At 41.3% G+C, this 25,097-nt stretch overlaps 1 protein-coding gene across 3 annotated transcripts in view; it reads left to right on the top strand.

Moving 5' to 3' along the window:
• Positions 1–2,578: 2,578 nt before the first annotated feature.
• Positions 2,579–25,097, top strand: part of CACUL1 (CDK2 associated cullin domain 1) — a 40,626-nt gene continuing 18,107 nt past the window's right edge. For 2 of the 3 annotated variants that reach the window (XM_065746412.1, XM_065746413.1), the window contains exons 1-4: positions 2,579–3,011; positions 7,451–7,577; positions 11,756–11,858; positions 21,570–21,665. In XM_065746412.1, the coding sequence (XP_065602484.1) occupies positions 2,705–3,011; positions 7,451–7,577; positions 11,756–11,858; positions 21,570–21,665 (633 nt within the window). In that variant the 5' untranslated portion in view covers positions 2,579–2,704. The remainder of the gene's footprint in view (positions 3,012–7,450; positions 7,578–11,755; positions 11,859–21,569; positions 21,666–25,097) is intronic. The other variant, XM_065746415.1, reaches the window with a different exon arrangement.

The following is a 25,097-nucleotide window of genomic DNA, read 5'->3' on the forward strand; positions in this document are numbered from 1 at the left end:
CTCACCACAGTCAGTACTGCAGTAATGGACACGCTTCTTGGAAGTATTTTCTCTTTTCATACAGTGTTTATGACCGGAGCTATAAATCTGGGAGACACTTTACATGCTGCCTTAGGACTTGATTAAAATTCTATTTAACTCATTGAAAGCTTTCTTATTGACCTCAGTGGGGTGGGTGCTTGTGAAATAAGGAAAACCCAGTCTATTTTAAAATAAGAATTGTATGTATGTCATCGTGTTTAGCAGGAAATAAAACAGCCTGCATATTGTTCACCAGCAAGTTTCACAGACCACTCAGCTGCTGCCTCCATGCACCCAGCTCTCACAGAGTGCAGAAACAGCTGCTCAGGGATACCTACTCATCCCAGTGGTGTTTAGAAACACAAGTATATGAGGAAGAAAAAAATATCTACACTTGAGTGATGTGACTATTCGCATAAAATGGAAATTACACAAAAGTTTTAAACAGCCAGCAGGAGCAAACATCACAGCCTGCTTCTGAAAGCCTAGATGGAGAAGCTCCCTTGCAGCCTTATTTCTTCACATTTCTGCATAGAAAATACTAATTTTTTTTAATGACTCACGCTTTCTATGGATACTGTTAGGAAACCTTGATCTTCCTTTTTAAACTGTAATACAGCCTGTGGCTGTGACCTGATTATCAAAAGCACTCAGTCAAAAAGAAAAAAAAAGGTTATGAAGATTTAACAATGACACTTGTCTAGATAATTAAATATGATTCAAGAGTCTGAAACTAAAGTACCGCTGCAGGTCTGACATCTGCATGTTACTTTGTGGGCTGAAGCACTAGAGTCTACTGACTGCAAGCCTTAAGTCTCCAAGGGTTTTATGGAGATGTGAGGACATTCAAGAAGCTCTTGTCAGAACCACGCGTGGAATTGCCAATTAATACTGAAAATAATTACAGCTGTGCTACTGCAAAATATTATTTTGCAAAGACTGTGTTTCAACATAATTCAGATTTCCACATGCTGACGAGGAAAAGAGGAAACAGTGCGGGCGAGCCTGTGAAGTGCATGCAGAAACAAGTGCTTCATTAATGATGAAATATTTGATAGTGCCTTTATCGGCACGCAGTCATGTGTTTAAATAGTGTGAGCTGCAGATGACTGTTTCAGCTTCTCATTTGCCTTATGGGAGGCAAGAAAGGACTCTTTGTTTGATTTGTAAGATGAGACAGCTTGTTGCACAAGGCAACAGAGGACACTGTATAGAGAATGCCACAGCCAAGTGTTTCTTGAGCTGCTTTGGACTCCTGCCACAAGGAAGTGCAGTGGGTGCAGCCACCGTGCAGGGAATGTTGTGAAAGGGGTTAGAAAGGAAACATAACTCTAAAAGAGTGCTGCAAAGAAAAGGAACGACCCCACCTGGTCAGTAAACTACAGAGGTGGTAACATGATGGATGTCTCTTACTTTTTTTCTTTCTTTTTTTTTGGCTGCTCTTAGATGTTAAGGTAAGAGTTTCTGAAATGAATCAAGCACAGATAAATCCCTACTGATAAGTTCCTGATTTCTTCTCAGGTCACAGTGTTCCTAAATGCTGGCAAACAATCTGAGAGCTGCTCCGGGGGCCATGGGAGCAGTGAGTGGGAGGCACAGGGGAGCTGCTCAGCAGGTGGAGAGCACAAACATGTTATCTTTCTGGAAGCTGAGATATGCAAACCTTATTTATGTTTCTTCGCGATTATCAGAAAATTGCAACACCCAGCCAAACCCAACCCCAATGTTTGAGAGCATTGTCTGAACGCACCCTGAGCTCCAGCATTGAAGCTGTGCCCACTGCCCTGGGCAGCTCTTCTGTGCCCACCGCCCTCTGGGGCAGACTCTTTCCCCAACCCCCAGCTGCCCCTGCCCTGGCTCAGCTCCACTCCGCTCCCTCAGGCCCTGGCACTGAGTGCCATGTGAGGAGCCATGGGCTGCCATAAGAGCTGCCCTCAGCCTGCTCTGCTCCAGGCCCAGCAGACCGAGGGAGCTCAGTGCTCCTCACACCCCTCTTGCTCTCCGGACCCTCCACCATCTTTGCTACCCTCCTTTGGGCACTCTGTAGCCGTTTTCTGCCCTCTTTGTATTGTGGCACTGAAAACTGCACTGAGTACTTGAGGTGAGGCCACAGCAGTGCAGTGGGGACAGGACAGCCCCTCCAACGACCGTAGGGGCAATCTGACGGAACAGCGCCTGACGTGGACATGAGGCAAAAGTGCATCAGTGAATTCCTCCATGTGGGAAAAAAAATGGCACACACTGATGTTCATTGGTTCATTGACCAAAAAGCACAGTGAGGCAGCAGGTGGTGCGCTTCAATTTCTTATTTATTTTCCAAGTAGCAAAACCCACAACGTAGAAACCTACACCTCCCCCGCCCCAGGCGCCCTCAGCCCCTCCCATCGCCGCGGCGGCGGCGCCGCGCTCCGCCCGGCCATGTGCCGCGCGCCACGTGAGTGCGTCCCCGCCCACTTCCGCTCCGCGGCCCAATCACCGCGCGGCTCCACCGGACTACGTTTCCCGGCGTGCCCTGCGCCGCGGCCCCCGCGCCTCCTTCCGCCTGCCGCAAAGTGTCGCGCCGCGGCTCTCAGGCTGTACCGGTGGCCGCGGGCCGTGCCCGGAGCGAGCCGCGGCGGCGGAGTGCGGGCGGCATGGGCGGCGGGCGTTGACACCGTCCCGCGCAGCCGGCGGTGGCGGCGGCATGGAGGAGGAGAGCATGGAGGAGGAGGGCGGCGGTGGCGGCTGCGAGGCCATGATGGACGACCAGAACCACAACAACTGGGGCGCCGGCGGTTACGGGCGGCACCTGCTGGACCCCGCCACCGCCGCCCCTCTCGGTGACCGCCTCCTGCGCGGCCCCGCGGGGCCCTCGGCCGGACCGCTGCTGCCCGTGGAGCCCGACGCCAACGGCGTGCTGAGGGGATGCGACCCGGCGGGCGCTGCGGGCAAAGGGGGGCCCGGAGCCATCGCCGCCGCCATCAACATCAACGCCTCCACCTCCAAGTTCCGTGAGTGAGCCCTGGGTTGGGCCGCCGGCCTCCCTTCTCCTTCCCATTGCTCGTGGCCGAGCTTCGGGGCTGGGCTGACCGTGGGGGGGAGGCCGGAGCCTTCGTGAGGCGCTTTGTGGAGGGAGTTCTGTGCTCAGCACTCTGTTAGGAGGGAGAAGTGCCTTCCTTGTGCCTTCCCGAGCAGTGCCGTGGCTGCTGAGCGGTGTCACGGGCCCGTGGGTCAGCAGTGCGGGGTTCCCGTGGCTTGGCCTGGAGCTCGTGGCTTGGGGAGTGCCTTCCTACAGGCTTTCTGGCTGGGGGATTGAGCCCTGCAGCAGGGGATGGTACAGGCTGGTGTGAAACACGTTGGTTTAGCAGTGAGGAAATTCGTGCAGACCTGTCCCCAAAAGGTTATGTATTTCTGTAGAGGTTCGGGGAGAGAAACAGGGAGCTTCTACCGCAGAGGTAGATTGATTGATGCAAAACTGACTTTTTATCAAGCTTTTAGCAGCAGTGGCAAATGTAGACGTTTTTCTGCCTGTTGGCTAAGCTAAGGCTGAGGGAAGGGAAGGGAAGGTCATTCTGTGCTTTTCAATTCCACTTTTGTTCCTAGCAGTCATATCTCTGGGCAAAGCATGCCCTTTTCTGTGATGTTTTTCTCTGATGGCTTTCACAAACCTTGATTTGGCGAATAAATTCCTAGAACTGTAGCAGTGTAATTGCCATGATGAAACTTCGATGGGAAGTGCACTTTTTTTTTTTTCTTCATCCCTGTGCCAGCTCACCTGCATAGCTCCCCAGCAGCTCAGAAGCCAGAAGTTCAGGCTCCTGGATCCCTGCAGCCCCAGCTCCGTGGCTCTCGGCACACTGCCAGGGCTGGCTGCTTTGAAGCCAAGGCTCCCAGACTCCCCAACCTTGTTGGCTCACTGCCTGCCCAGCTGTCAGGGCCCCAGGTACCTCAGGGTGGCTCATAAATGCTTGGGAAGGCTGCAGAGAAACGGCACTTGGCCTCACTAAACCAAGCCCTTCAATTCCCAATTCAGAAGTTGAGAACCAGAGTTTTTCTTTCTATTTCAGAATGAAAGTACTTGCAAAATTTGGATCTTACCCAAGTGGGAAGGACGTTGCCTAGCTAGTCCACAGTGTGTATATGAGGGGGAGGAGAGGCAGCTCTGCATGATTTTGCTTAGCATGTGGTTTTTGACTTCTTCAGTTTGCTTCTCCAGCATTAGTATCCCAAGACAATAATTATCGTACTGATATTCAGATACTTCTAAAAAGAAAATCAGGAGTTCTGTAAAATATAAAACTGTGAAATATTTCATTCAGTAAAATTTTTCTGCACCTTTACATATTGTTGGTGATGTATGTATATGAACAGCAAAAATCCAATGAAGTAGTGGGGCTGGAGAAAGTAGAGGAGCTGAGTAGACGTCCTGGTGTCCTGCATGTTCCATTCCTCATGCTGATAGAGGACTCTTTGATCTTTTCTGCTTAATTCTCATGTATGGATAAAGGAAGAGAGGTTTCTTCAAAGGTAAACGTGCAGTGAATAGGGAGGCAGCATGTACTCGTTCCCCTCCTGTCTGCTGTGTCTTTGCAGGGGCAGAGCACGTGTGCAAAACTGCTTGTCAGTCCTGAGCTTGATAAGGAAGCTGTGTGCTCTCTGCTGCATGAAGAGGTTCTTCAGGGAAGGGCTGTTCTGTCATGAGACTCAGACTTCCTTTTGGACAGGTTGTCCTGCAGTGACATGAGTGGCTTACGGATTCCCGCAGTGCTGTGGTATTGGTCTCTTCTTCTGGATTCTTTCTTCCAAAACAAAACAAAAAATCATCACCTGTGTTTTAGTGTGTAATTACTTGTAGCTTATTGCTTTTGTTCATGTTTTTATTTGCAGACTAATGTGGTCTAGAAGGCCCTTTTTGGACTAATTCATCTTGTAGAGTAATGGAGGAAGAAGATCACACTTAGAAGTTTCTGTTTAGAGGTTGCAAGTAAAATTCTCCCTCCTTGAGATTCAGATAAGGCTGAGAACTTAGATGTAGTAATACACATCTCCTTCAATACCTTTTATTCAACTTAGAGCCATATTAGAGAATTTTCCTTGTCGTGGTAAACTTAGAAGTAAACCTATTTCCAGTTGATTAGATTCAATCCTAGCTAATGATTTGTAAAGCAATACTGCTATAAAAATGTTTTCTAAAGGTCATAAAGGAGGAAGTAAGAACTTCTATTGCTTTAAGAGAAACTTCTTCCACACTGGTACCTGGGACATACCCTAGTTGTGGGAATAATGTACAGTTTTTCTTGTTCATATTCACACTTGTTTGAAAAGAATGAAAATATTTAATCCCAGTCCCATTTTGGATGGGCACGTGGGGCTGTGAGTGTCAGCATATCCAGTAAGCCTCTGCCTGCCTTGTTGCATAATGTAGTTTAACACAGCACTTTGCACATGGCTGCACAGATAATAGTGTGATGAGGGGGGAAAAAAGGAGTTTAAGGTTACATTTACTGACCAGTCTTAGTGCAGTCAGAGAAACCTATCATGAAAAACAAATTAATTGAAAGCTGCTGTGATGCAGATCCATGCACTTGCTTTATCCCCTGCCCAAACTGTTGTGCTCTAGAGCAGCAAGTCTCTTGACATGCTGTGTGAGTACATAGAAAAAGAAAGGTGTGGGTCTACAGCAGTAGCTGCAGGTCCACCCATCGCTCTCAGGCATCTATCTGACATTTCTACTCTTGCACAAAGTGTTTAGGGTTGTAGTGAGCATTGCTGATTAAGTGGTAAAGCTTAATGTATTTCACTTCTGAGATGAAATAATCAAAGCTTCTTAGAGACATCTTGCTTCTTTCTTGCTTACATTTTTATTTACCAAGTAATTGACAGATGATAGACAGACCAAGATCTGCTTAACTGGCAGCAGGTTGGACTCCCTTACACCTTCATCCCCTCCTTTTTCAGCCATAGCTTTAAAAGAAGTTTGGCTTTTCTCTGTTATTATAATAAACTTTTGGAGTGGTTTTCAGATAAAGTTGCCATGCCTAAGTAACAGTCAACATCATCCATCATTACTAATATTGTTCTCTCTTTTCTGTACCTATGACCTTTCTAACACCCTTCTTGGGCTATGCAGAAAGTGTTTTTGTTATCACTTGGGAAGGTAATGTGTGTCTACTCCTGGATTTTCTTTTTTTTTTTTTTGTAACTATTTTAATGGCGTTTTGCCATCCTTCTGATAGTTTGGGGAAGGCTATGTTTCAGTTTTGGCTGTGGTACTGAAGTATCTAGGTTATGCTGTGAAGCTCATGCATATTCTTTTTCAGTTATGTGATTTCACTGCTGCATTTGACTTGCACAGTTTTTCTTTTGAACTTCCCAGTGTGTGGAAAAGCAGCAGTTGCTTTTCTAGCTTTACTTGTGAAATATAATTTGTTGGAGAGTATGGACATCCTTTTCACTGAGTCAGACTCAGGTAGGATAGGGAGAGAAATCAAGAATCCACCACTTCCCACAGACTTACCCAACCTCAAGGAAATCAAGCTCATCTTCTAGAATAGCCCTTTCCCTGCAGATTGGAAATGGAGGCTGTTGGATGCATGTTCTTTGAAGTCTTAGATACCCAGTGTAGGGATAAACCGTTAAGAATGGCATCCCAAAAAGATAGGGTTAAAGATAGCTTCAAAGGGGTTGTTGTAGTTTTCTTTTGGTGAATGCAGCTCCTTTCCTTCCTGGTCCTGAAGTTGTTCTTACAGAGTTTGCAGAAGTAGGATAGTACCTTCCAAAAAGGCTGATGCTCACTTGTGACAGTTACTGAAACCTGAAAGTGATTTGTTTTCTGCATTGGAAGAACAAAAAATAGTGAATGTTTGATGGGTTGGCCTTGGGCTCTTAGTGATGTAAATATTATGGCTGGCCTGTCTTCAGAACTGAAGGAAGTTAGGAAGTCAGTTGGAACCTATGAATTTTTCCTATGCAGTTCTGACGGGGCTTTTTTAGAAAGCTTTTTGTGCTCTACCTGTGTAGAGCTTCTAATGGGTGGGCCTCACTGCTGCTGCTTTCTCCTATGCGTATGTATCTATGGGATACATACAGGAAGTAGATTAGGAACATACATTAGGAAAGGATCCTAACTACAACTGAAGGCAAAGAGAATTGCATGATGCTTTAGGCCAGGTGAGCTGCTGTACTCATCTGAGAGTTGTAACATGGACACAGCTCCTGGGAAGGGCGTTGGAAGAGGCAATGTGTCCAAGCGTTGTTCGGCAGATTTGTTATCTTGATAAAAATTAAAATATGGGCTTTATTTTTAGGTAAGGTTATCCTAGAAGAAGTGGATTGTTCCTTTTTTTTCCTTTCTGACAGCTTAACAGTGTGATTTGAAACTGCACCTCACTCATTTGCTTCCAATCTTTAGCTAATGTCACTAAATGTAGTTTTCTTCTTTTTCTTGTAGTAATGAATGTTATAACGATTGAAGACTATAAGAGCACATATTGGCCAAAGTTGGACAGTGCCATAGATCAGCTTTTAACTCAGAGTCCTGGTGACTACATCCCTATCTCCTATGAACAAATATACAGGTAAGGAAATCTTTCCAGTGTTTCATGACTTCCTTTTTATATGCAAATGTTCTGTCTTGTGGCTGATGCATGTGTCGTATTCTGTATTTATGTGAAAGGAAGGGAAAGTTATGTAAAGTAGAACATTGTTTGAATCATTAGAATGGGTAAATATCAGGTAAACACCTTGATATCCCATGTTATCAGAAGTAAATACTGAAGGGTTAAGAAAAAAAAGAAGTGTGGAATGTCAACGTGAGGATAATCTCCAGCACAGTTGCTTAGCATAATATGTTATGAAATGTATTGCAGACTCAACATCCCTCTCCTCACAGGGGAGGAAGAGAAGGACATGGTAGGTGTCTGACCTAGTATTTCAAAAGGATTTTTTGTCATAGCTAGCAGGAGTCAAACTGGTGCAGTAGAAGAACAGGAGTAAACTGAAGCAATTGGTGCTGAGGTCCTTTCGTATAAGTTGTCATTTATGTGTTTTACATGAGATAGGTTGGGTCTGCTTCCTTTTTGACAAACCATCTTGCTGCTTGTGTGGTAGAGACTGACATGGTTCAGTCAGTCCCTTGCATCTGCTTTCCTGTCTGGAGAGCACCTGACTTGTGCCTGGTCTGGAGATTTGTCTTGCTTTGCTTAGCAAGGAAGCTCATCATTCACCGGTGCTTTTGACACAGCTAATGCATGGCTGGTTATAGTGGTTCGCTTTGAAGCTGTGCTAGTGCTCCAGACAAAAATACTAAATGCTTCTGTGACCTGTCAGTTTCTTAGGAGATTGACTAAAGAGGGCATTTTTGTTCTGTAGGTGGAAAGTATCCAATGTGTAGGTAAATGGGGCAGAAATTGGAGGGCTGCTGCTGTTTGCAGGTCCTTGCCTGCAGCACAAGCAGTAGCATAATGTTGCATGCTGAGAAATAATGCAGGTGTTTCAGTCACTGCTTGCTCTTTTCAGGAGGTTTCAGCTCTGTCTCCAGTCCATTTGTTCTTAGCTGTTTGGCCTGCTAGTTTGGAACTTTGGATTTAAGAGCCAGGTACAAGATTGGCAGATCTTCACTTTTCCCTCTTAGCTCCAGTTAAGAACTTCAGTTAAATTCCTCTGTCCTCTTCAAGCTTTTGGAGCTGCTTTTGTCAGGATTTAGACATCAGCACGTGTATAAATAATAATGACAGTCAATTTGACTTGGAGTGTGTTTTGCAACTTTAGTGTGGATAATGAAGCTTGAGATTGCATATGTGCAAACAGCCATCAGAAACAGTGAAATCATCATCTACTGTCAGTTCTCCTTAATTGACATGATCTATACCTATTTAAGATTCCTTTAAAATTATATATTAAAGGGATAATAGGTTTTAAATTGATCCTAGTTCACTCTTAGACATCAGAGTAAAGCTTATTGCAGTATTTTAGTGGTACACAGATATCTGAAGCATGTATTTTTGGCATTATCAAAACAAGATTGTACCTTCTCATTACTGAGAGAGCTGGCATGCTGCTTGTGGAGTTTTCTTTTAAAGTTTTCTGTAGATGTTATTACACTGACACAGCCTTTTCCAGCCTGGAGATTTATTTATTGTGGTGTTCCTTTGCCTGATTTACAATCTGGAGAAGATAGATGGAGGGTGGAAGGAAGCTCCTTTCTGTTGAATTTATTGATAATGCTTCATTGGGGTATCGTAGAAAGTAAGTGACAAACTAAGGATGTAGATCCTCTCTGCTTCCCTATGGTAGTTCTTTACTGTGAAAATTGAGGTGTTTTCTAATCTCAAGTAGCTACATTTATTTATTTATTTATTTTTACAGTGAAATTGAGCTGAAAATAGGCTGTTTTGCTCATCTTTGTGCTGAATTGAGGTTTCTACTTTGTGAGCTTGAGATGTCTTATTAGATACACCAGCTAGAGTATGTGGTATGGTCAGTAACTGTAGGTGACTGCTCCACAGCAGTGAAAGCTGGGAGATAACTCCAGAGGTGTGTATGCAGATATTTGCTGTGGATCGATTCACACGAGCTGCTGCAGAATGGTTAATGACTGTTCTCATCTTTGAGACTAAAGCTTGCCTGTTTATAGTTGCTTCCTCTTAAAGGAGTGAAGTTAAATACCAGTAGAGTTGTTACAGTGAGATGAGGAAAACGTGGGCAGTGAAGTTGTGCTTCTGACAATCATTACAAGTGTTTCTTAAGGCTAATGCAAGTGGATCACTGTTCTTCAAGAAGACTTGAGCTTGTAAGGTGTCATTCCTCCCACTAACTGTCCTACTTGAGTGGTGCTGAGCTATGCTAACAGACTAACAAGTCCATCACTTCTTTGGGGGTAATAGCAGGGCAAGGATGATTCACAGAGTCAGCCTGCAATCGGGAAGTGAAAACAGGATCTGCAAATGGGGAAGTAACATCTAAATATAAATGTTCAAATAAAGTATAAACATGTCCTACACATACTTGTAAGAACTGGTGTTTGTGTACAGGATATGTTGCAGAAGTGCAGTGATAGTGCATGTAGCAATAAGCAGACCTGCTATAATAGTCAGTTTAGTTCCAGAGTTACAAAAGAAGCTGTCAGCTTGAGGAGGCAGCTGTATACCCATGGGTGATACAGCAAACAAACATCAGATTGTTGCTGCTGTTGATGTGGTGGCTGCTTTCTAAGAGATCACAGAAGTCATTCTGGCTTTTCTTACCAGTGTTTATTTCTTTGATATGAATTAAATTGATACGTTTGCTGTTACAGCACCAAAATGAAGAACCTTCTGCTCTTGATTTTTCCAGAATAGGCCCTGCTTCTGTAGGCTTCCTGTGAAAGAATTTGTATTTTTTGACTATTTTTTTAAACAATACTGAACTACATATACTCAGTTGTTTTCAAAATATAAGAGAGGGAGTGGTATTGGCAGTCTATTTCTTTAAAAACAAACAGTGGCTTGCCAAATTAGAGGACTTTACAAAAGGGTGAACAAAGTATTTTTGGTGCTTTTGAAGTTGTCAAAGGGAGTAAGTATAAAATTGTAAAGGATAAAGGAGTATTAAACCTGTAACTGGTAATCTGCTTGTCGAACCTTCTTCCAGAAGGATTTGAGAGTGGCAGTTACTGAAGTAGAGTGCTCTCTTGGCCTCTGAAGTCCCATAGTTGGTGCTTTACCTCTCCCTCATGTCATAGAAATCAGAATAGCCCGGTGCTGTGTCAATGACACCTTTTCAGGTATTTTTTTTTCCTTTGAATCACTTGCTCAGTAAGGAATCACGATGTAATTATTCCCTTAGAGGGACACAGTGCTGCTGTACTTTTTCTTTAGTCTGTACATACCATTAAAAACATACCAGAATTATAATCGAGGATCTGGATTTCTCTGGATTTGTTTATCTGTGCACGGTCTAAGGAGCAGTCTCTGGCCTAAACTGCTTGTTCTCACAGTACTCCATGTGGTCAGGGAGAGATGGGTGGGATAGAGACATGGGGTGGAGGTTTGGCCTGCTGAGATCCAAGATGAAGGCTTACTGTGCCTTTCAGTTTTTGGCAGCTAGCTTTCAGGGAGCTGACTTCAAAGAATGCAAACACTGTATTGTAGCAGAAACTCCTTGTTGCTGCAGTGCCCTGAAGACATCTACCATAATGTTACTTGCTGCTTTAAATAGTGTGTGTATGTATGTATACATGTCTTACAACCATTGTAAATGTGCTTTGTGTACTTAGACTTTTTGCAGATAAGCTGTTATTACAGCATGAGACGAGTAAAATGTTCTTGAAAAGCAAAAGTGACAATGAAGAGCAGAATTAACACAGCCAGCCCATGAAATGGAGAGTAAAAGTTGCTTTGTTCTTTGCACTTTTTTTTGGTGTGTGTGAAGTACAGTTGTTTGTTGTTTTTTCTTTTTAGATTTTAAGTATCTGAAGGTAGAATGACATGCATAGGTCTTTATTTTTAGAACTTGTGCCTGTTTGGAAGTGCAGTGTTGCAGGAGTTCATTGTAAGTTAAGGTGTAGTTAGGTGGGGGTGAAAGGTGATGAAGACAGGAATGACTTGAGTCTAATGGAGTTCATATCAAGTGTAGGGCTGAATTTAGAAGTTCAGCAGTCATTCAGTTAAATCAGTTAGCATCTGAATTGAGACTTGAACAAAATATTTTGAAGTCTGTTGCCCTTCATTGCAAACTGTTGTAAGTTCATTGTTTGTTCCTATATTTGTTTCTGCAGTTGTGTGTATAAATGTGTATGCCAGCAGCATTCGGAACAGATGTATAGTGACCTAATAAAAAAGATAACTAACCACTTAGAGAGAGTCTCAAAGGAGCTGCAGGTAAGAAGCTGCACAATCTAATTCTATCTTTCCTGAGATCTGTGCTTATATTGGAGCAGTGTGTAGATGGCCTATAGAGGGTGTTGCTGTTAATTCTAACTTACACTAGCTCACTAAATTGTGGACTGCTTCACTCACTGTCTGACAGAAAACCAACTGCTAGGTCTGGTTATATGGCACCAATAAATCTTATAGATACTATGTGGACAGCAATGCCTAAAACTTTATTATATACAATCAAAGACTTGAGAAGGGGAAATTTGAAGCATAATCTGATGTGTAAACACTTCAATCATCAGAGCACAACACTGATATCTGCCATTGCTTTGTTAATCTTTATAAACTGCTCATGGTCTTTGTGCTTCGTAAGCAGCACAAAAATAAATCTAAATAAAGAAATTTAAGCGAATTAAGTATGCAGTAATTAATAACTGGTATTTTGTAATTCTTGTGAAGATTGTGTGCTACAGTTTATTCTGCATTTTTCTTGTCTATCTCTAGATGTCAGTGGTTTACAGCAGTCCTAATACAACTTGTATATACCCATCTCCTTTACATCTTATCTGTGCATCCATGTTTGTTTTCATGTCAGTTCCTCATTGAAAATCCCTTTCGGGTTAGAGTCTCCACACACATGCTTGACATTGTCATCACTAGTGGCAACACTAACTTATTTTCCTAGCTTTTGTCATTTTCAAAACTGATTTTTGAGTTCTGTACCGACTTGTGTTTAGTCAAGGAGAGATACCAAATGCATAGGAACCCTAAACTACAGCAGCTCTTTCAGTGCTTCTGAGATCTGATAGCTAATTCTAGTCAGTCAGAAGCGGTCTTACTGCTGACTGCATCTGGTCCTTCTGGCTAAGCTTGCATGTCCATCAAAACATACTTCACTGTAATCATTCTGATATTCTTTTCTCATGTCGTGCTTTTCCTCTTGTTTCCTGTTTTTAAGGAAAACAACAGAAACAAGAAACAACAATGCCATCCCATATTGTAGTGGATGTGATGTCTAGGACCGTCTTCAACTATGAAATATCTAGGTCATCTTGAGCTAGATTCCTTGCTGCTTTTCTATTTTATGATTTCCTTATACTTCATACAGTGACAGCCTCAGCTGTTCTGTAACTGCTTATCAATGCAGATAAACATAATGTTTGGAATGGAGTCCCTTGGGTCCCGCTGAACTGGTGCAGCCTGTACATTTTTCCTCTGATTGTGAGAAGTAAAAATCATTGCAGCTGTACAGGTTTGGCCAGTTCTTCTGATAACATTCTGTAGTAGAGTACTCCATTGCTTTGAATTTGGAAATACCCTGAATTCTTTTCTCTGTAGTAGTCCTTGATGGCTTCCTCAGTTCTGAAACTGCGGTTTTTGAAGTCTCTCCTTTGGCACATACATGCATTCAGTTCTGCCTAAAAACAAGGTTGTCTTCTGATCCTGAGTTGTTGAAGGAGTAATTGACAACAATATAATGCAACCTTTGTCTTGCAAAAGTTTTCATACGTAGTGTAGACACACCTTATGGCAGGTGACAGGAGAGTGGTAATATAACACCAGACCATTTTCAGGTGACTGTTTTTGGATAAATGGTAAATCCATCTTTTTGTGCTGCTTGAAGAAAAATGTGTATGCCTTAAACTGTTCCATAAAGAAACTGTTTTAGTTGTGGATTGTGAAATTACTACAGTCCGTTTTATTGTCTTTGTCTTTGCTCTTTGTACTTTTCAGTGCCATGTAGTCACATGGATTTAAGACTGAAGCATGGTGCTGGATCTTTACCCTACCGTCACCAACAAAAAACTACTTTGTAAATGTTGGTCACTTGGAAGTTTCCTGTTCACGCAATATAAATAGGATGTGTGCAAATCCTTTTAATGCACAGTATGTGACATTTCATGTTCTCTGACATAAACTCATTTCACCTGGCAACAGTGTTTAATCGGATTGTGGAGTTCTGTTGAGTTGGCAAGGTGTGACTTAATGTGAGATAATATTTTTACATATAGAGAGGCAGAGGTAGCTCTGAACCAGCCAGAGTACTGTTTTTGTGTGAGAAAGCAGATCATCGTGGAAACTGAAATGGTGGTCAGTTACGATGTCTTGTTCTGCAGAGTAGTTCAGCTTGTCCATAGTGCAGTGGTTTCATGGCAGGTGGATTGTCTTTGTGTAACCAGCTTGCCAGAGCAAGCCATTCTCTACTAGGAGTGCTTATCCAGAAAAAGCAGTAAAACTGTCAGTTACCAAATGATAGAAGTGGGACATTGAAGAGGAGCAGTCTGACCTGCTTTTGCTAGCTTCTCACCACACTGGATTTTGTCCTCTGTGGTGTTCATTGCAGGAACATCTTATGTGGTCTTTTTTCCTCTGCTTGTCTAGCAAGCCCACCTTTGGCTGAAGTTGGTGAAAGGATGGAGGTGGGCAGGGTGGGCCTGGGTGCCCCAGGTATGGCTGGGGATGCACTGGGATGGGCACACATTCCCTGCCCGTCTCCTGCTGGCTTCTGCTCTTGCTGGCTGGATGTCATGTGGAGTGACACTGGTGTTTGTTACCCTGAGCACTCCTGAAGGGCTGCCCCACTAATTGTCAACACAGCAAATTAATTGGTTGCGGAGAGGGAGGAGTTAGGAAAATATGAGTGGGCTGATGCATGCTCAGTGTGCTCAGCATTGGGTGAAAAGCCATGAATGTTACCTGCTGAGGAGTGCATTGAAATGAGATGAATTGCTTGTTGTTACATCATTGCTCCTTTGAGATGGAGCCTTTTGTATCAAGATGTTTCTAGCTCCCTCCTGGCTGTGCAGGTTGATGATCAGGCTCAGGCTGTTTCACTTAGGTAGAGGCTAAGAGCAAGGGTTGCCTTCCTTTCTCCCAGTGGACATTGGACCAGCTTTTCTGCATTAGTATGATTGAGTTTTGCTTCATGGAACTTCCAGTAATTAAGAAAATGAAGATTCCCTGACTCTTGAGTTGGTCAGAATTCTGGATTACTTGTGCTCTAAAGAGAGTGACTGCAGAACGCACAAATGAATATGCTTGCTATTGTCCTGAGGCCTATTACACCTGTATGCATACTGATGATTTTTTTTTTCCAAGGTCCTTTATTTGGAAACTTTTCATTGGTAATGGACATAACCCATTATGCTGTGGTTTAAAATAATGACAGCTGTTTTTGTGGGTATGTGCTGAATCATTCAGATGTATGAGATAGGGTGAATATGCAGACATACTTTCATTGTAAATACATTTCCTTTTAAAAATAGTAAAACTATTAGACAGTATTTGCATTAACGATGGGTGTTTGGCCAGAACATGTCTCTTGTTCTTTGGAGAAGTCATTTGAAATTAACTGCTCTGTCCATTACCTATCTCTTTAGGAAGTGACTCTGGGAAGTGTTTTGAGAATTGCCAGTCAAAAGGCAGGCCCATGACAAAGTGCAAGTAGTTAACTATGATTGGTTTAGTTAGGAAAATCTCAGTTTTCCTTTAGGACTGTGAGGTGAAAAGCAATAGAGTGTGTTTGATTCTAAGTCTATCAGAAACAGTTCAGTTCATTGACTAATTCTTAGGTTCAGCAAAGTTAATGGCTTTCTCTAAGTAAATAAACACTAGTTTGCTGGCATGGTGCTTATCTTAAACCAAGTAGAGCTACAGTGGCAGAATTTCTTGCTTAGTTTCCATCTGCTTACTGTATTGAGTTTGGAGCCAGTTGCTGATAGCCTGTTGACCCCCTTGAATGCCCTAGAAAGCTTGGGGTTTTTCTTCTGTTAGATGTTGTGTGGAGTGTGTGTTTTATTATGAACAACACTTGTTTTTATTATGAACATGCTGGTGGATAATATGCACAATTGTTGTGTAGACCTGCAGGTTGAGTCTTTGCTGTGCAATGGCAGGGAGTTTTCCTGCCTAATATTATTATTATCATGATCAACCTGGTCTAGAGGGAGGTGTCCCTGCCTACAGCAGGGGGATTGAAACTAGGTTATCTTAAAGGTCCCTTCCAGCCCAAAGCATTCTATCATTAATCCTTATAGCTTCTGAGCCTTCTTTGTTGCCAGCTTTCAAAGCAACTGGGTCTGTGTATGAAAAAATCACTCACCTTCAGTCTGTTGATTACTTGGAAGAATATGTTTTAGCATCTGGTTACTGTCAGAGTCATTCTGCTATCTTAAGGACTGTCATACCTTTAGGAACTGAGTGCCTTGTATTGTGCTGTTGTCTGTCATCTCCTGCCCTTAGGAATGTGCCTGCAGTATCCTTTGTGGACAGCCTGTTCCTTCCTTGCCTTTTCCTTTCTGTAACATGTTTATCTCCTGCTTGTTCCCTGTGATTTTAGGGGATTTTGCCTTCCAGTGATGAGTGGGCTGTTGTTTCCTTCCCCATTTTTTTTTTTCTGAAATACTAAACTGATGATTACTAATCTGATAAACATGGCAAGGCTGTCTGATGCCTGATTTGGAACTTCAGATTATGTTCTGAACTTTGTTTTTGTTTTAAAAACTGTTGTGTATCTTTCAATATTTCTGCTGACTACAGGAGCAGAGCAGGCTTTAGGTGGCTTGTTGTGTTTAGCTTGTGAGCTTTATATACAATCAATCATGGTGTTCTAAAATGCAACGAGGTAGTGCTTTGAGTGCATAGTGAAACTGAACTGGGCACTGTTAGGTACAACACAACTGTTCTTATTATTATTCCTTAAGTTTTAGCCCAAACTTGTATAGATGCTTAGTTTTCCTTCCAAGGCATGTTGAAAGTTACACGTGCCAGGCTGTATGATGGAACTTCTGACAATACCATCTCTGGCTACTTTTTGTATGTAGGGTCAGGCCATGCACACCACCCATGTGAAGAATCCCACTATTATTTCTTTGTATGGTTACTACTTGGCTTGCTGGCTAAATGTAGCAAGCCTTTGTGGTTGCTACAAGAGATGTAGCGTCAGAGAAGTAACACTCAAAGTAACTCATTAATTTAAAGTTGTTTGATTCCTTGAAATGCTTACCCTGGTTACTGTTGTTTCTCGACCACTGATTTAGGAAAAGTGCCAGAAAAAAAACATAAGTTGTGCTAGAAAACAGCAAGAACTTGCTTTTCTTAACTCTTCTTACCAAGTATACTAAATTGTTAGTGTTTCTCATCATCCTTCTGGGACAGATGTTAATATGTACAGCATATTTTTAAGAGGAAACTCAAACTGGCCTTTTATCTGATCAGTAGTATTTAAAGAGGGAGAAGAATACTATTCTGGTGCTGTAGGTGTGGTGTTCATCCATCAGTTTTACCGAGGGAACGTTGCTTAATTGCCTGTAAAACAGATTTTTAATGCTCTGATCACACAGAACGGAATCAGATCAAATGAATGGTATTAAAACCTTGTCAGAAACCAGATGTGGTAGAAATATGTGCATCTTGGTGTGTGGATCTGAAAAAAGATGAGGAGAGTTGCTAGTATTTCATGATGTATAGCTTGAGGGCGGACTTTTTAATAGGATGACAGTCAGTCTTTGAATTAATTGTACTTTGGCTTGATAAGTGTTTTTCATAAGAAGTTTTGATGGTGTGTTTGGCTGGTGAGGTAGACCTGGGAATCACCTATCTTCTCTGCAGGGCAAAGTCAACAAATGATGCTTTGCTGAGGTAGAACAAAAGCTGCTTTAGAAGAGTCAGGGCTCTTACACAAATAACAAGTTTGTTTGTGTAGTTATAGCTGCTTTCCCTTCTCACTTGGCAGGCGTGGGAGAGATGCTGTGGCACGTATGCTGGCATCCTGGCAGTGAGCATGTTCCCAGGAAAATGGAGCTGTGCATCAGTATAAGGATGCAAGCTTTACTGAGTGCGTTACTGATTGTGCCAGATGAGTATTCATAAACAGATTAGCTTTGTGTTCTCAAACAAAGACCTGTTGTCATTATTCCTCTCTTGTGAGCCAGTTTTGTCTTGAGCTGGCAGCCTGACTTCTGCTGCTTGTTCTTTCATGCATTCAGTTAAAGTATGATATTCAGATTGGGGGGGAAAAAATAACCCATATTTTTCATGAATATGCAAGTTCATTGAAATGACTAGATATGAGATTAGATGTCAGATTTTTAGGAAAGGGCACTTTAGTATAACTGGATCTCATTGCTTGTTAAAGATGTCTATATCTTAAATGTCATCCTTACTCAAACATTTTCTAATTCTCAAATCTCTTTGGTGCTGAGAGGTCTGTGATGTGGAAGGAGATTTAACGATGTCCTTACCATCAATCCTTAACAACAGCCACAGTGTTTTATGCTAGGGAAGTCATAAAAACAAGTTGAAGACATTAAATGACTGCAATGCTATCACAGTTTGAGAAATCTGACCTCATTTAGCATTTTCAACTTGTTTTTGATTGCAACTCAATCACAATTTGAGAAATCTGACTTTGCTTTCTCCTGTGAGCAGACACATTAAATGACTGTTGCTGGTAAGTGTTCTTAACTATGCGAGTGGTAGATGAGACCTTTTGTAGGAGAGGATTTAAGCTGTTTTTCTTTATATAGCCCCTTGAAAGAGGAAATGAGTTGTCAGATTGATGGGTTTCAGAATGTGGAGTGGAAGAATGAGGGTTCCTCTTTTGGGAAATCCTTAGGTTAGCAGTACATTTTTCTTTATATGAGTAGCTGCTTTAATAACATCCCTCAGGTATGATAAGAATGGTTTTTAAAGACTTAGTATTTTCTAGGGAGTTGTAAGGAATAAATGTCATTCTTATCTTTTTTTCTCCCTCAGTAATTAAAGCAGCTCAGTGGATGTGTTACTTTTTCTGGACTAAAACCAAGAGTAAAAAGTCATAGTTCAAGCGGTTTCTTTTTTCTTCATGAAATCACAGCAGATGATAGATCTTTAAGCACACATCTACTGTAATGTTGGCCATTTAATAGAAGAATCTTAGCAATGCTCATTTACTCACAAAAGCTCATATTCAGTTGACTAATTGCGTGCTTTTTTTTTTAATATAAATGAAATTCTCGTCCCATTACAGTTATTGTCATACTGATGTGACTGTAACTACATGGAGAAAGTTCTTATGCTCACACAAATAATTGCTATCAGTGTGGCTGCTGGGAGCAGCCATGCAGTAACGTGCAGTGAGCAGAAGGTGCAGAGCTGGTTGTGTTTTCCCCACACGGGTTACAGTGACTCATAGGTGACCTGTGGAAATACTGTTCTTGAGTTCTTTGGCGTGTTCTTGTGAGTGGTTTTCTTTAAGTTTACAAATCAAGTAATAATTGAGGAGACTTTGGTTGTTGAGCTCTTTGTTTGGAAACAAGTGGAATCAGGTTGTTGCTGCCCTTCTGTTAGTGCCTCCAGTGCTGAGCTGGCCTGAAATGATACCCCGAGAATAAGATTCAATGATAATGAGATGTTACTGTCATGATTTTGCTTTCTAGAGGTTAAGAACAAGGCTGAATGATTACCTAGTGCTTCCCATGAAGCTCATAGGGTTTCTCACACCCTCCTTTTGTTCTGACCTAGAGCGCTTATTTTTGCTTGGGTGGTGGTAGCCAACAAGGCAACAGCTTCCAGGTATTCTCTGATTGAAGACTTGAGGTTGTTCTCTGAAGGCAGTTGGGTATGCATTTGTTATTGTTAAATCTTTTTTACCTCTTAAAACTGCTCTCTGTGTGACACAGGTTTTGTGCGGTGAGCAAAAGGTGTTTTCTTCTTCAGTGCAGCAAAAAGATGTCAAGCCTTGACAGCACCTTTAAACAGGAGTGGCAAAATGTCCAAGCACCTTCCCTGTTTTCTTTCCGTGGAAAGTGTGGACTGTCAGTGTGAGAAGAGCAGTACACTGTGTCAGGCTGTTGTTTGCTGCTTGACGTGCTCTTTGAAGTAGAATTTTCCTTTTTCTTTAATCTTAGGAGTTGCTATACCAAGCCTTTATGAACCACGGAGTATAACCATATTTAAAGTTGAGGTTAAAAGGGACTGAAGCAGGAATATGTTTTGCTTAGAAATGCAGATTTCATTGCATGTTATTTGCAACAAATTATATATCTCCTTATATATATATATTATATATGAAGGAGTCCCTTGGGGTTTGTAGGCACTTCTGTACATTGTTGGCATTTTGCACTAAAATTTGTTTGGCTGCCTCTGAGAACAGCATCTGTAATAAGATTAAAAACTTATGATCAAAATGAGGAATAATGATACACAACCTTTGGCAACAGTGTATAGAATAGCACTCTTTATTCCTTTGCCAGGTTTACTTTACTTTCTGAAATGTCTGTTCTGTATCAGGGTTAGCTGTGAAAATTACCCATGTGTTCATTAAGCATCTAAAGAAGGGGAGCTAAAGGAAGCTAGCGCGGAGCCAAAAAGTTTTGTAAATGGAGAATACGTAAAAGCAAAACACCAGTGTGAATTCTAACTGTTCTTTGGGGCTACTGCTGAATGTCCGTGCAAAGGTTGAAAAATCTGCTGCTTAAAGATAAGAGCTGTAAGCTGTGATAAGTTAGTTGAGGTGCAGTCAGCCTTGAGCATTTCTAATGTCATGCAGGCTTTGTGAAAGATATTTGAGCTTGTTTTCTTGCAAGCTTTTTGTTGCTGCTGCATTTTTCACCCTCTTACATAGAGCTGTAGGAGAAGAAAATGGTGCAGGATTAAAAAAGCTGAGCTTCTTTAAGTGAACAATGCTTTGTCCTTGGGTGTGTGCTGGGGTGCGTGGCAGCACAAGCTCAGGGAGCCAGCCTTGCTCTTCTGAAGGGAGTGCAGGAGAGCAAGATGTGGCCAGTGGTGGGGCACTGGGTTTGGATGGAGTGGGGATGAGTGGAGGAATGCTTTGCCCCGGCTGTGCATGGCCAAGTGTGTCTGACCTTGGCTAGGTGCACTCTGGTGTGGCTCCCTGAGTCTCCTCAAATATTTATAAAGCAGGCAGTGGTTCCTATTTTCCCACTTCCTCTCACAACTTAACTTAGCTTTAAAAAAAAAAACCACAAAAAACTATTCTGCAATGAGCTTCCATATTTTTCCTTAGAGAAAGATGGTGTTTTGCACAGAAAATAGCAGCACTGTCACTGGTGCTGCAAGGCCTGTCGGGGAGATGGCACTTCCAGCTTCTGTGTGGCAGTTTTGCTTGGGGCTACAAGGTCGTGCAGTAGATTTTTGTGTAGGATCCAGATGCAGATCTCTCTGAAGATACTACTTCACAGTCCTACTGACTCAATGGTGTGAATATTTGCCTTGCTGTGTGACCCAGCTGAAACATAAAAATGCTTTCAGGGAAGGACAGTGCTTACTGAAGCTGGAGGATGTGCCCCATGCCCACTCAGGCACCAGGAGCTGCTCCTCACTTTTGTGTTTTGGAGCAATGGGATCAGTGCACACGCAGCAATGCTATGAAATCTGGTTATGGATCCTAGACCTGATGAGAGCTTTTTCAAAAAGAATATCTACACTTTCATGAGTGCTTTTATGTGCATATGCTAAATATTAGTTTGGCACAGACATAAGGTATTTCTTATTGAATGTGCCTGTTCTGACACACAGTCCTAAGCAAAATCACTTACAGGTGAAAACCCTTCTTGTTGGAGGGAGTGATAGTAGAAACTCTGGAAATATGCATGGCTTTCTTTGTATGGATTTAGTGAATCAAATACTTTGTAGTTTTTGAGTTTGCTTTGAAAGCTGTTTCAGATCTTTCTCTTGTTCAAATTACAACCTGACTTCTACGGTTTCTTGCAGGCCAGCCCTCCAGATCTCTATATTGAAAGATTTAACGTAGCTCTTGGACAGTATATGGGAGCATTGCAGAGCATTGTGCCTCTTTTCATATATATGGTAAGTTTTAGAAAATTATTTTCAAATAAGGTATGTCCATACACAGTATTCTGACTAAAAGTGTTAAAGGAGTAAAATGCAGCTGTAATGATTTTTCGTGTAGAACTCACTATTCATTTTTCAGGCCTGGTTTTGTGACCTGTATAGCAGTTCTAATAAGGGTGTGGGGAAAAGGAGGGGAAGCTGTGCTTCTAAATGCAGACTTAGAGAGTTGATTTTCTGCCTTAATATCCCATTATTGAAAATAGAAGGAGTTACTTTTATTTTGACTTGAAAATAGCCTTACCAAATAGGCTGTTATTTATATATTTTTGTGATGGTTTACTGACTTACTATGTGTTGGCATGGTAGTTTGGGCAGGTTTGCTTTTAAATTGCTTTTAAATTGCACAAATTAAGATAAGGTAGACATTTTCTGTCAAATACCTCTTTGAAATGTATTTATTGGTTGATAAAGCAATTGAGTATTGACTGAATGTATGTAAACTTACCTTCATGGCTACGCTAGGCATACTTGCAGAGATTCAGAAGGCACTGACTGTTGTGCAGATAATGTACTTTATGAAGTCTTCTGTATTTCTGAAAAAATCTGTAAATTGCATAACTGGTCTCAATGCCACATTTCTTATTGCTTTTTTAACTGAGAATGAATAATTAAAGCTTGGGTTACCTTCCTCCCAGAAATTATCCTTACACTGACATAGCTTAGAAATAAAAATCTAAATTAAAGGTTTTAGCAAATAAATTCTTAAGAAAAAAAAAAAGTGCTTTTGATTATGTAATGTAACCTCAACTTCTCAAAACTTATTTGTGATTGGCAGCATCCCAATGTTTGAGAAGCAGTCTCTTTCAGGATGACCTATGTTTCAGTGGGTATACCTGAAACCAAGTATTTTGCTACAGTCCTCTGGCATGGTTTCACTGTATAGATTTGTTGCATTAAAGAGAAAGCTGTTTTTCTTGAACAGCATTTCTTCTAATCTACTCTTGCTGTAGTTAATGCAAAACAAAATCCAGTTGCTGCAGCATCTTGTGTAAGCTAAGGGATGTGTTCATGGTGATAATTATCCTGTCGTGATTTAATACCTCATTGTAGTATATGCTTACAAATGGAGATAGGATGCTCAGGTATGTACTTTATTGAATGCTCACCTCTGTCTCAGCATCTCCTTCAAAATTAAGACTACAGTACCTATAACATCCAAAAACGTTTGCGGTAGACATACACTGTCTTCATCATTGTATGCCTTGCCTGTATAGATAGACAAGGTATAATTGAATAGATTTCCATATCCTTCTTTGTCCACAGCTTAGATGGCTTCCAATGAGAAGTGTTTATTTTCTAACTTATTAACTTTTAGAGTTTGAGTCTAACTGATACATGAATATAGTCAAAGTTGTTAGAGTAATAAACAGATCTGTAAAATGAGTACTTGCATGATAATTGTAAAATAGAATTCTTACAAAAAGCATTATAAGTACACTGACATTTTAAAGGAGCAATATCTGTAAAGAGAGAGTAGTGATTTGTTCAGGCAGTAAAACCATTCCTGCAAATGAGAGTAGGTCAGAGAGTGACTTCTGTGCTAGTTCCTCTATATTCCAAATGCAGTGCTGATTTGTCTCGGCTATATAGTTGCTTTTGAAGGATAATATCAAGTTAAGATTCAAACATTTTCCCAGGTATATTTTATTAAGCAGTTGCACGTGACGTGGAAGATGCTGCTGGAAAAGAAGGGATGCAAGTTGTTTTCTTTGTTCATTTGAGTATATTAGGAAGTATTTCTACATACAGCTAGTTCTGCAGTTTTGCATTATTGCATCTAATTGATTTTTTTTTCTCATGCAGCAGCAGTTTCCTTTATTCAGACAAGAAAATAAAATTACAGAACAATTGCAGGAGCTGAAAGCCTAGTTATTCTCCAGTATAAATTACAGCTTTGCAGTTTGTTTAATAGATACTTCCAAGAAGTATTTAATGGAAGTGGACTAAATTTTTGGACTCTGGCTTTTTATTGAAAACATTGGCATTTGACTTATTTGGTGGTGATGTCATTGTTTTAATTGAGATTTGGAATAATAAACTTTGTTCTGAAGGGATGGTTATATTAATGCTTTGGAAAACTTTAGACATGCGTTACATGTTTAAAAATCAAGGAAAATATAAAGGTTTTCAGTACAACTGGAATATATTTTTGCCTTTTGTTGGCCACAGGAGATGTAATTAGCCTTAGGACTCTGTTCTGTGCTTTTGAAATCAGCAGCAGTGCTTTTCTTCTCTTAGCTGGTCTGCACCAAACCATATTCTTGTGTGAATGGTGGAAACATAGGATGGGGGTTTTCTTAACCTGCTTTTTTTGATGACCAAGCCAGGGGTGACAATTAAGAGGTCTTTCTTTGCTAGAAGCTACTGGTTTTCTTTTCTCTAATGGTAATGCTACATTTGTTGCTACACTGAACTTTTCAAGAAGAGACCATGGAGAACCAGATCACTCTTTTCACTCTAAATTCAGTGGGTTTAAACTGTTTCAAACCTTCTGCTACAGGAATGCAGATGAAGGAAATGAAGCTAGAAGTCAGCTTAGCACAGGAGTCTTTATGCCCAAGAGTAATACCAAGTAAATAATTGTATTCCATATGCTCAGTAAGTCTAAATCATGCTATTCTAGATGCTTACAGCCTGTACATATGACAGCCTACTGCGCATATGAATGAATAAAGATCACGTACTTAAAGAAAAATTAAAATCAGTGTTCAGAAGATAAGTTCTTGATTGCTAATTGTAGTTGGGTAGATAAAAATCTGTTATTCTGTGGTATGAGGTGGGCCTAATTCTTGTGAACCCTGTGGATTTAGGTTAGTTGAGATTAGACCTTTTTTTTTGTCATTGCCTCTAGAATGTTCTTACTGAGTGGCTTTGCACTTGCTTATTAGCTAGGGGGCATTTTGTGTGTGTGCATGCACAGGGATATGTTTGTATACACGAGTGAAGGAGGTAATAAACACTCATGTTCTGTTGGTTTGTTCTCTCTGAAGTGTGTTTTCCTCTCCTTTTAATGATATTAACAGCATCATGTCTTCTGATGTTAGTCAAGATGGTTTGTAGAAGAAAAGCTTGTGTCATATCCAATTCTCAGGTGTTGGTATCTATTTACTATTTCTTTACCTGTCTGCTAAATCTTGCAGTTAACTTACTTTTTGAGCAATACTGATAGAGCCAAGGCAGTGACATTTTATGTGAAAAGTGTTCCTGGCTTTCCACTGACAAAAATGAGACACTTATTCTGCTGTCTCCTTTCAGCACTCTGGACTGGAAATGAATTACTTGCTGTAGGTTTTGTCAAGTCTCTAGCAAGAAAATAGCATCACTTTTTTGCACGCCTCTGTCAGCTGCATTTAATGTAAGAAGGTTTTGAGGCTATGAAAATAAAGA

Source organism: Cyrtonyx montezumae, unplaced genomic scaffold (genome assembly GCF_038088225.1).
Source record: "Cyrtonyx montezumae isolate F1298 unplaced genomic scaffold, pur_monq_1.0 scaffold_4, whole genome shotgun sequence".
NCBI lineage: Eukaryota > Metazoa > Chordata > Aves > Galliformes > Odontophoridae > Cyrtonyx > Cyrtonyx montezumae.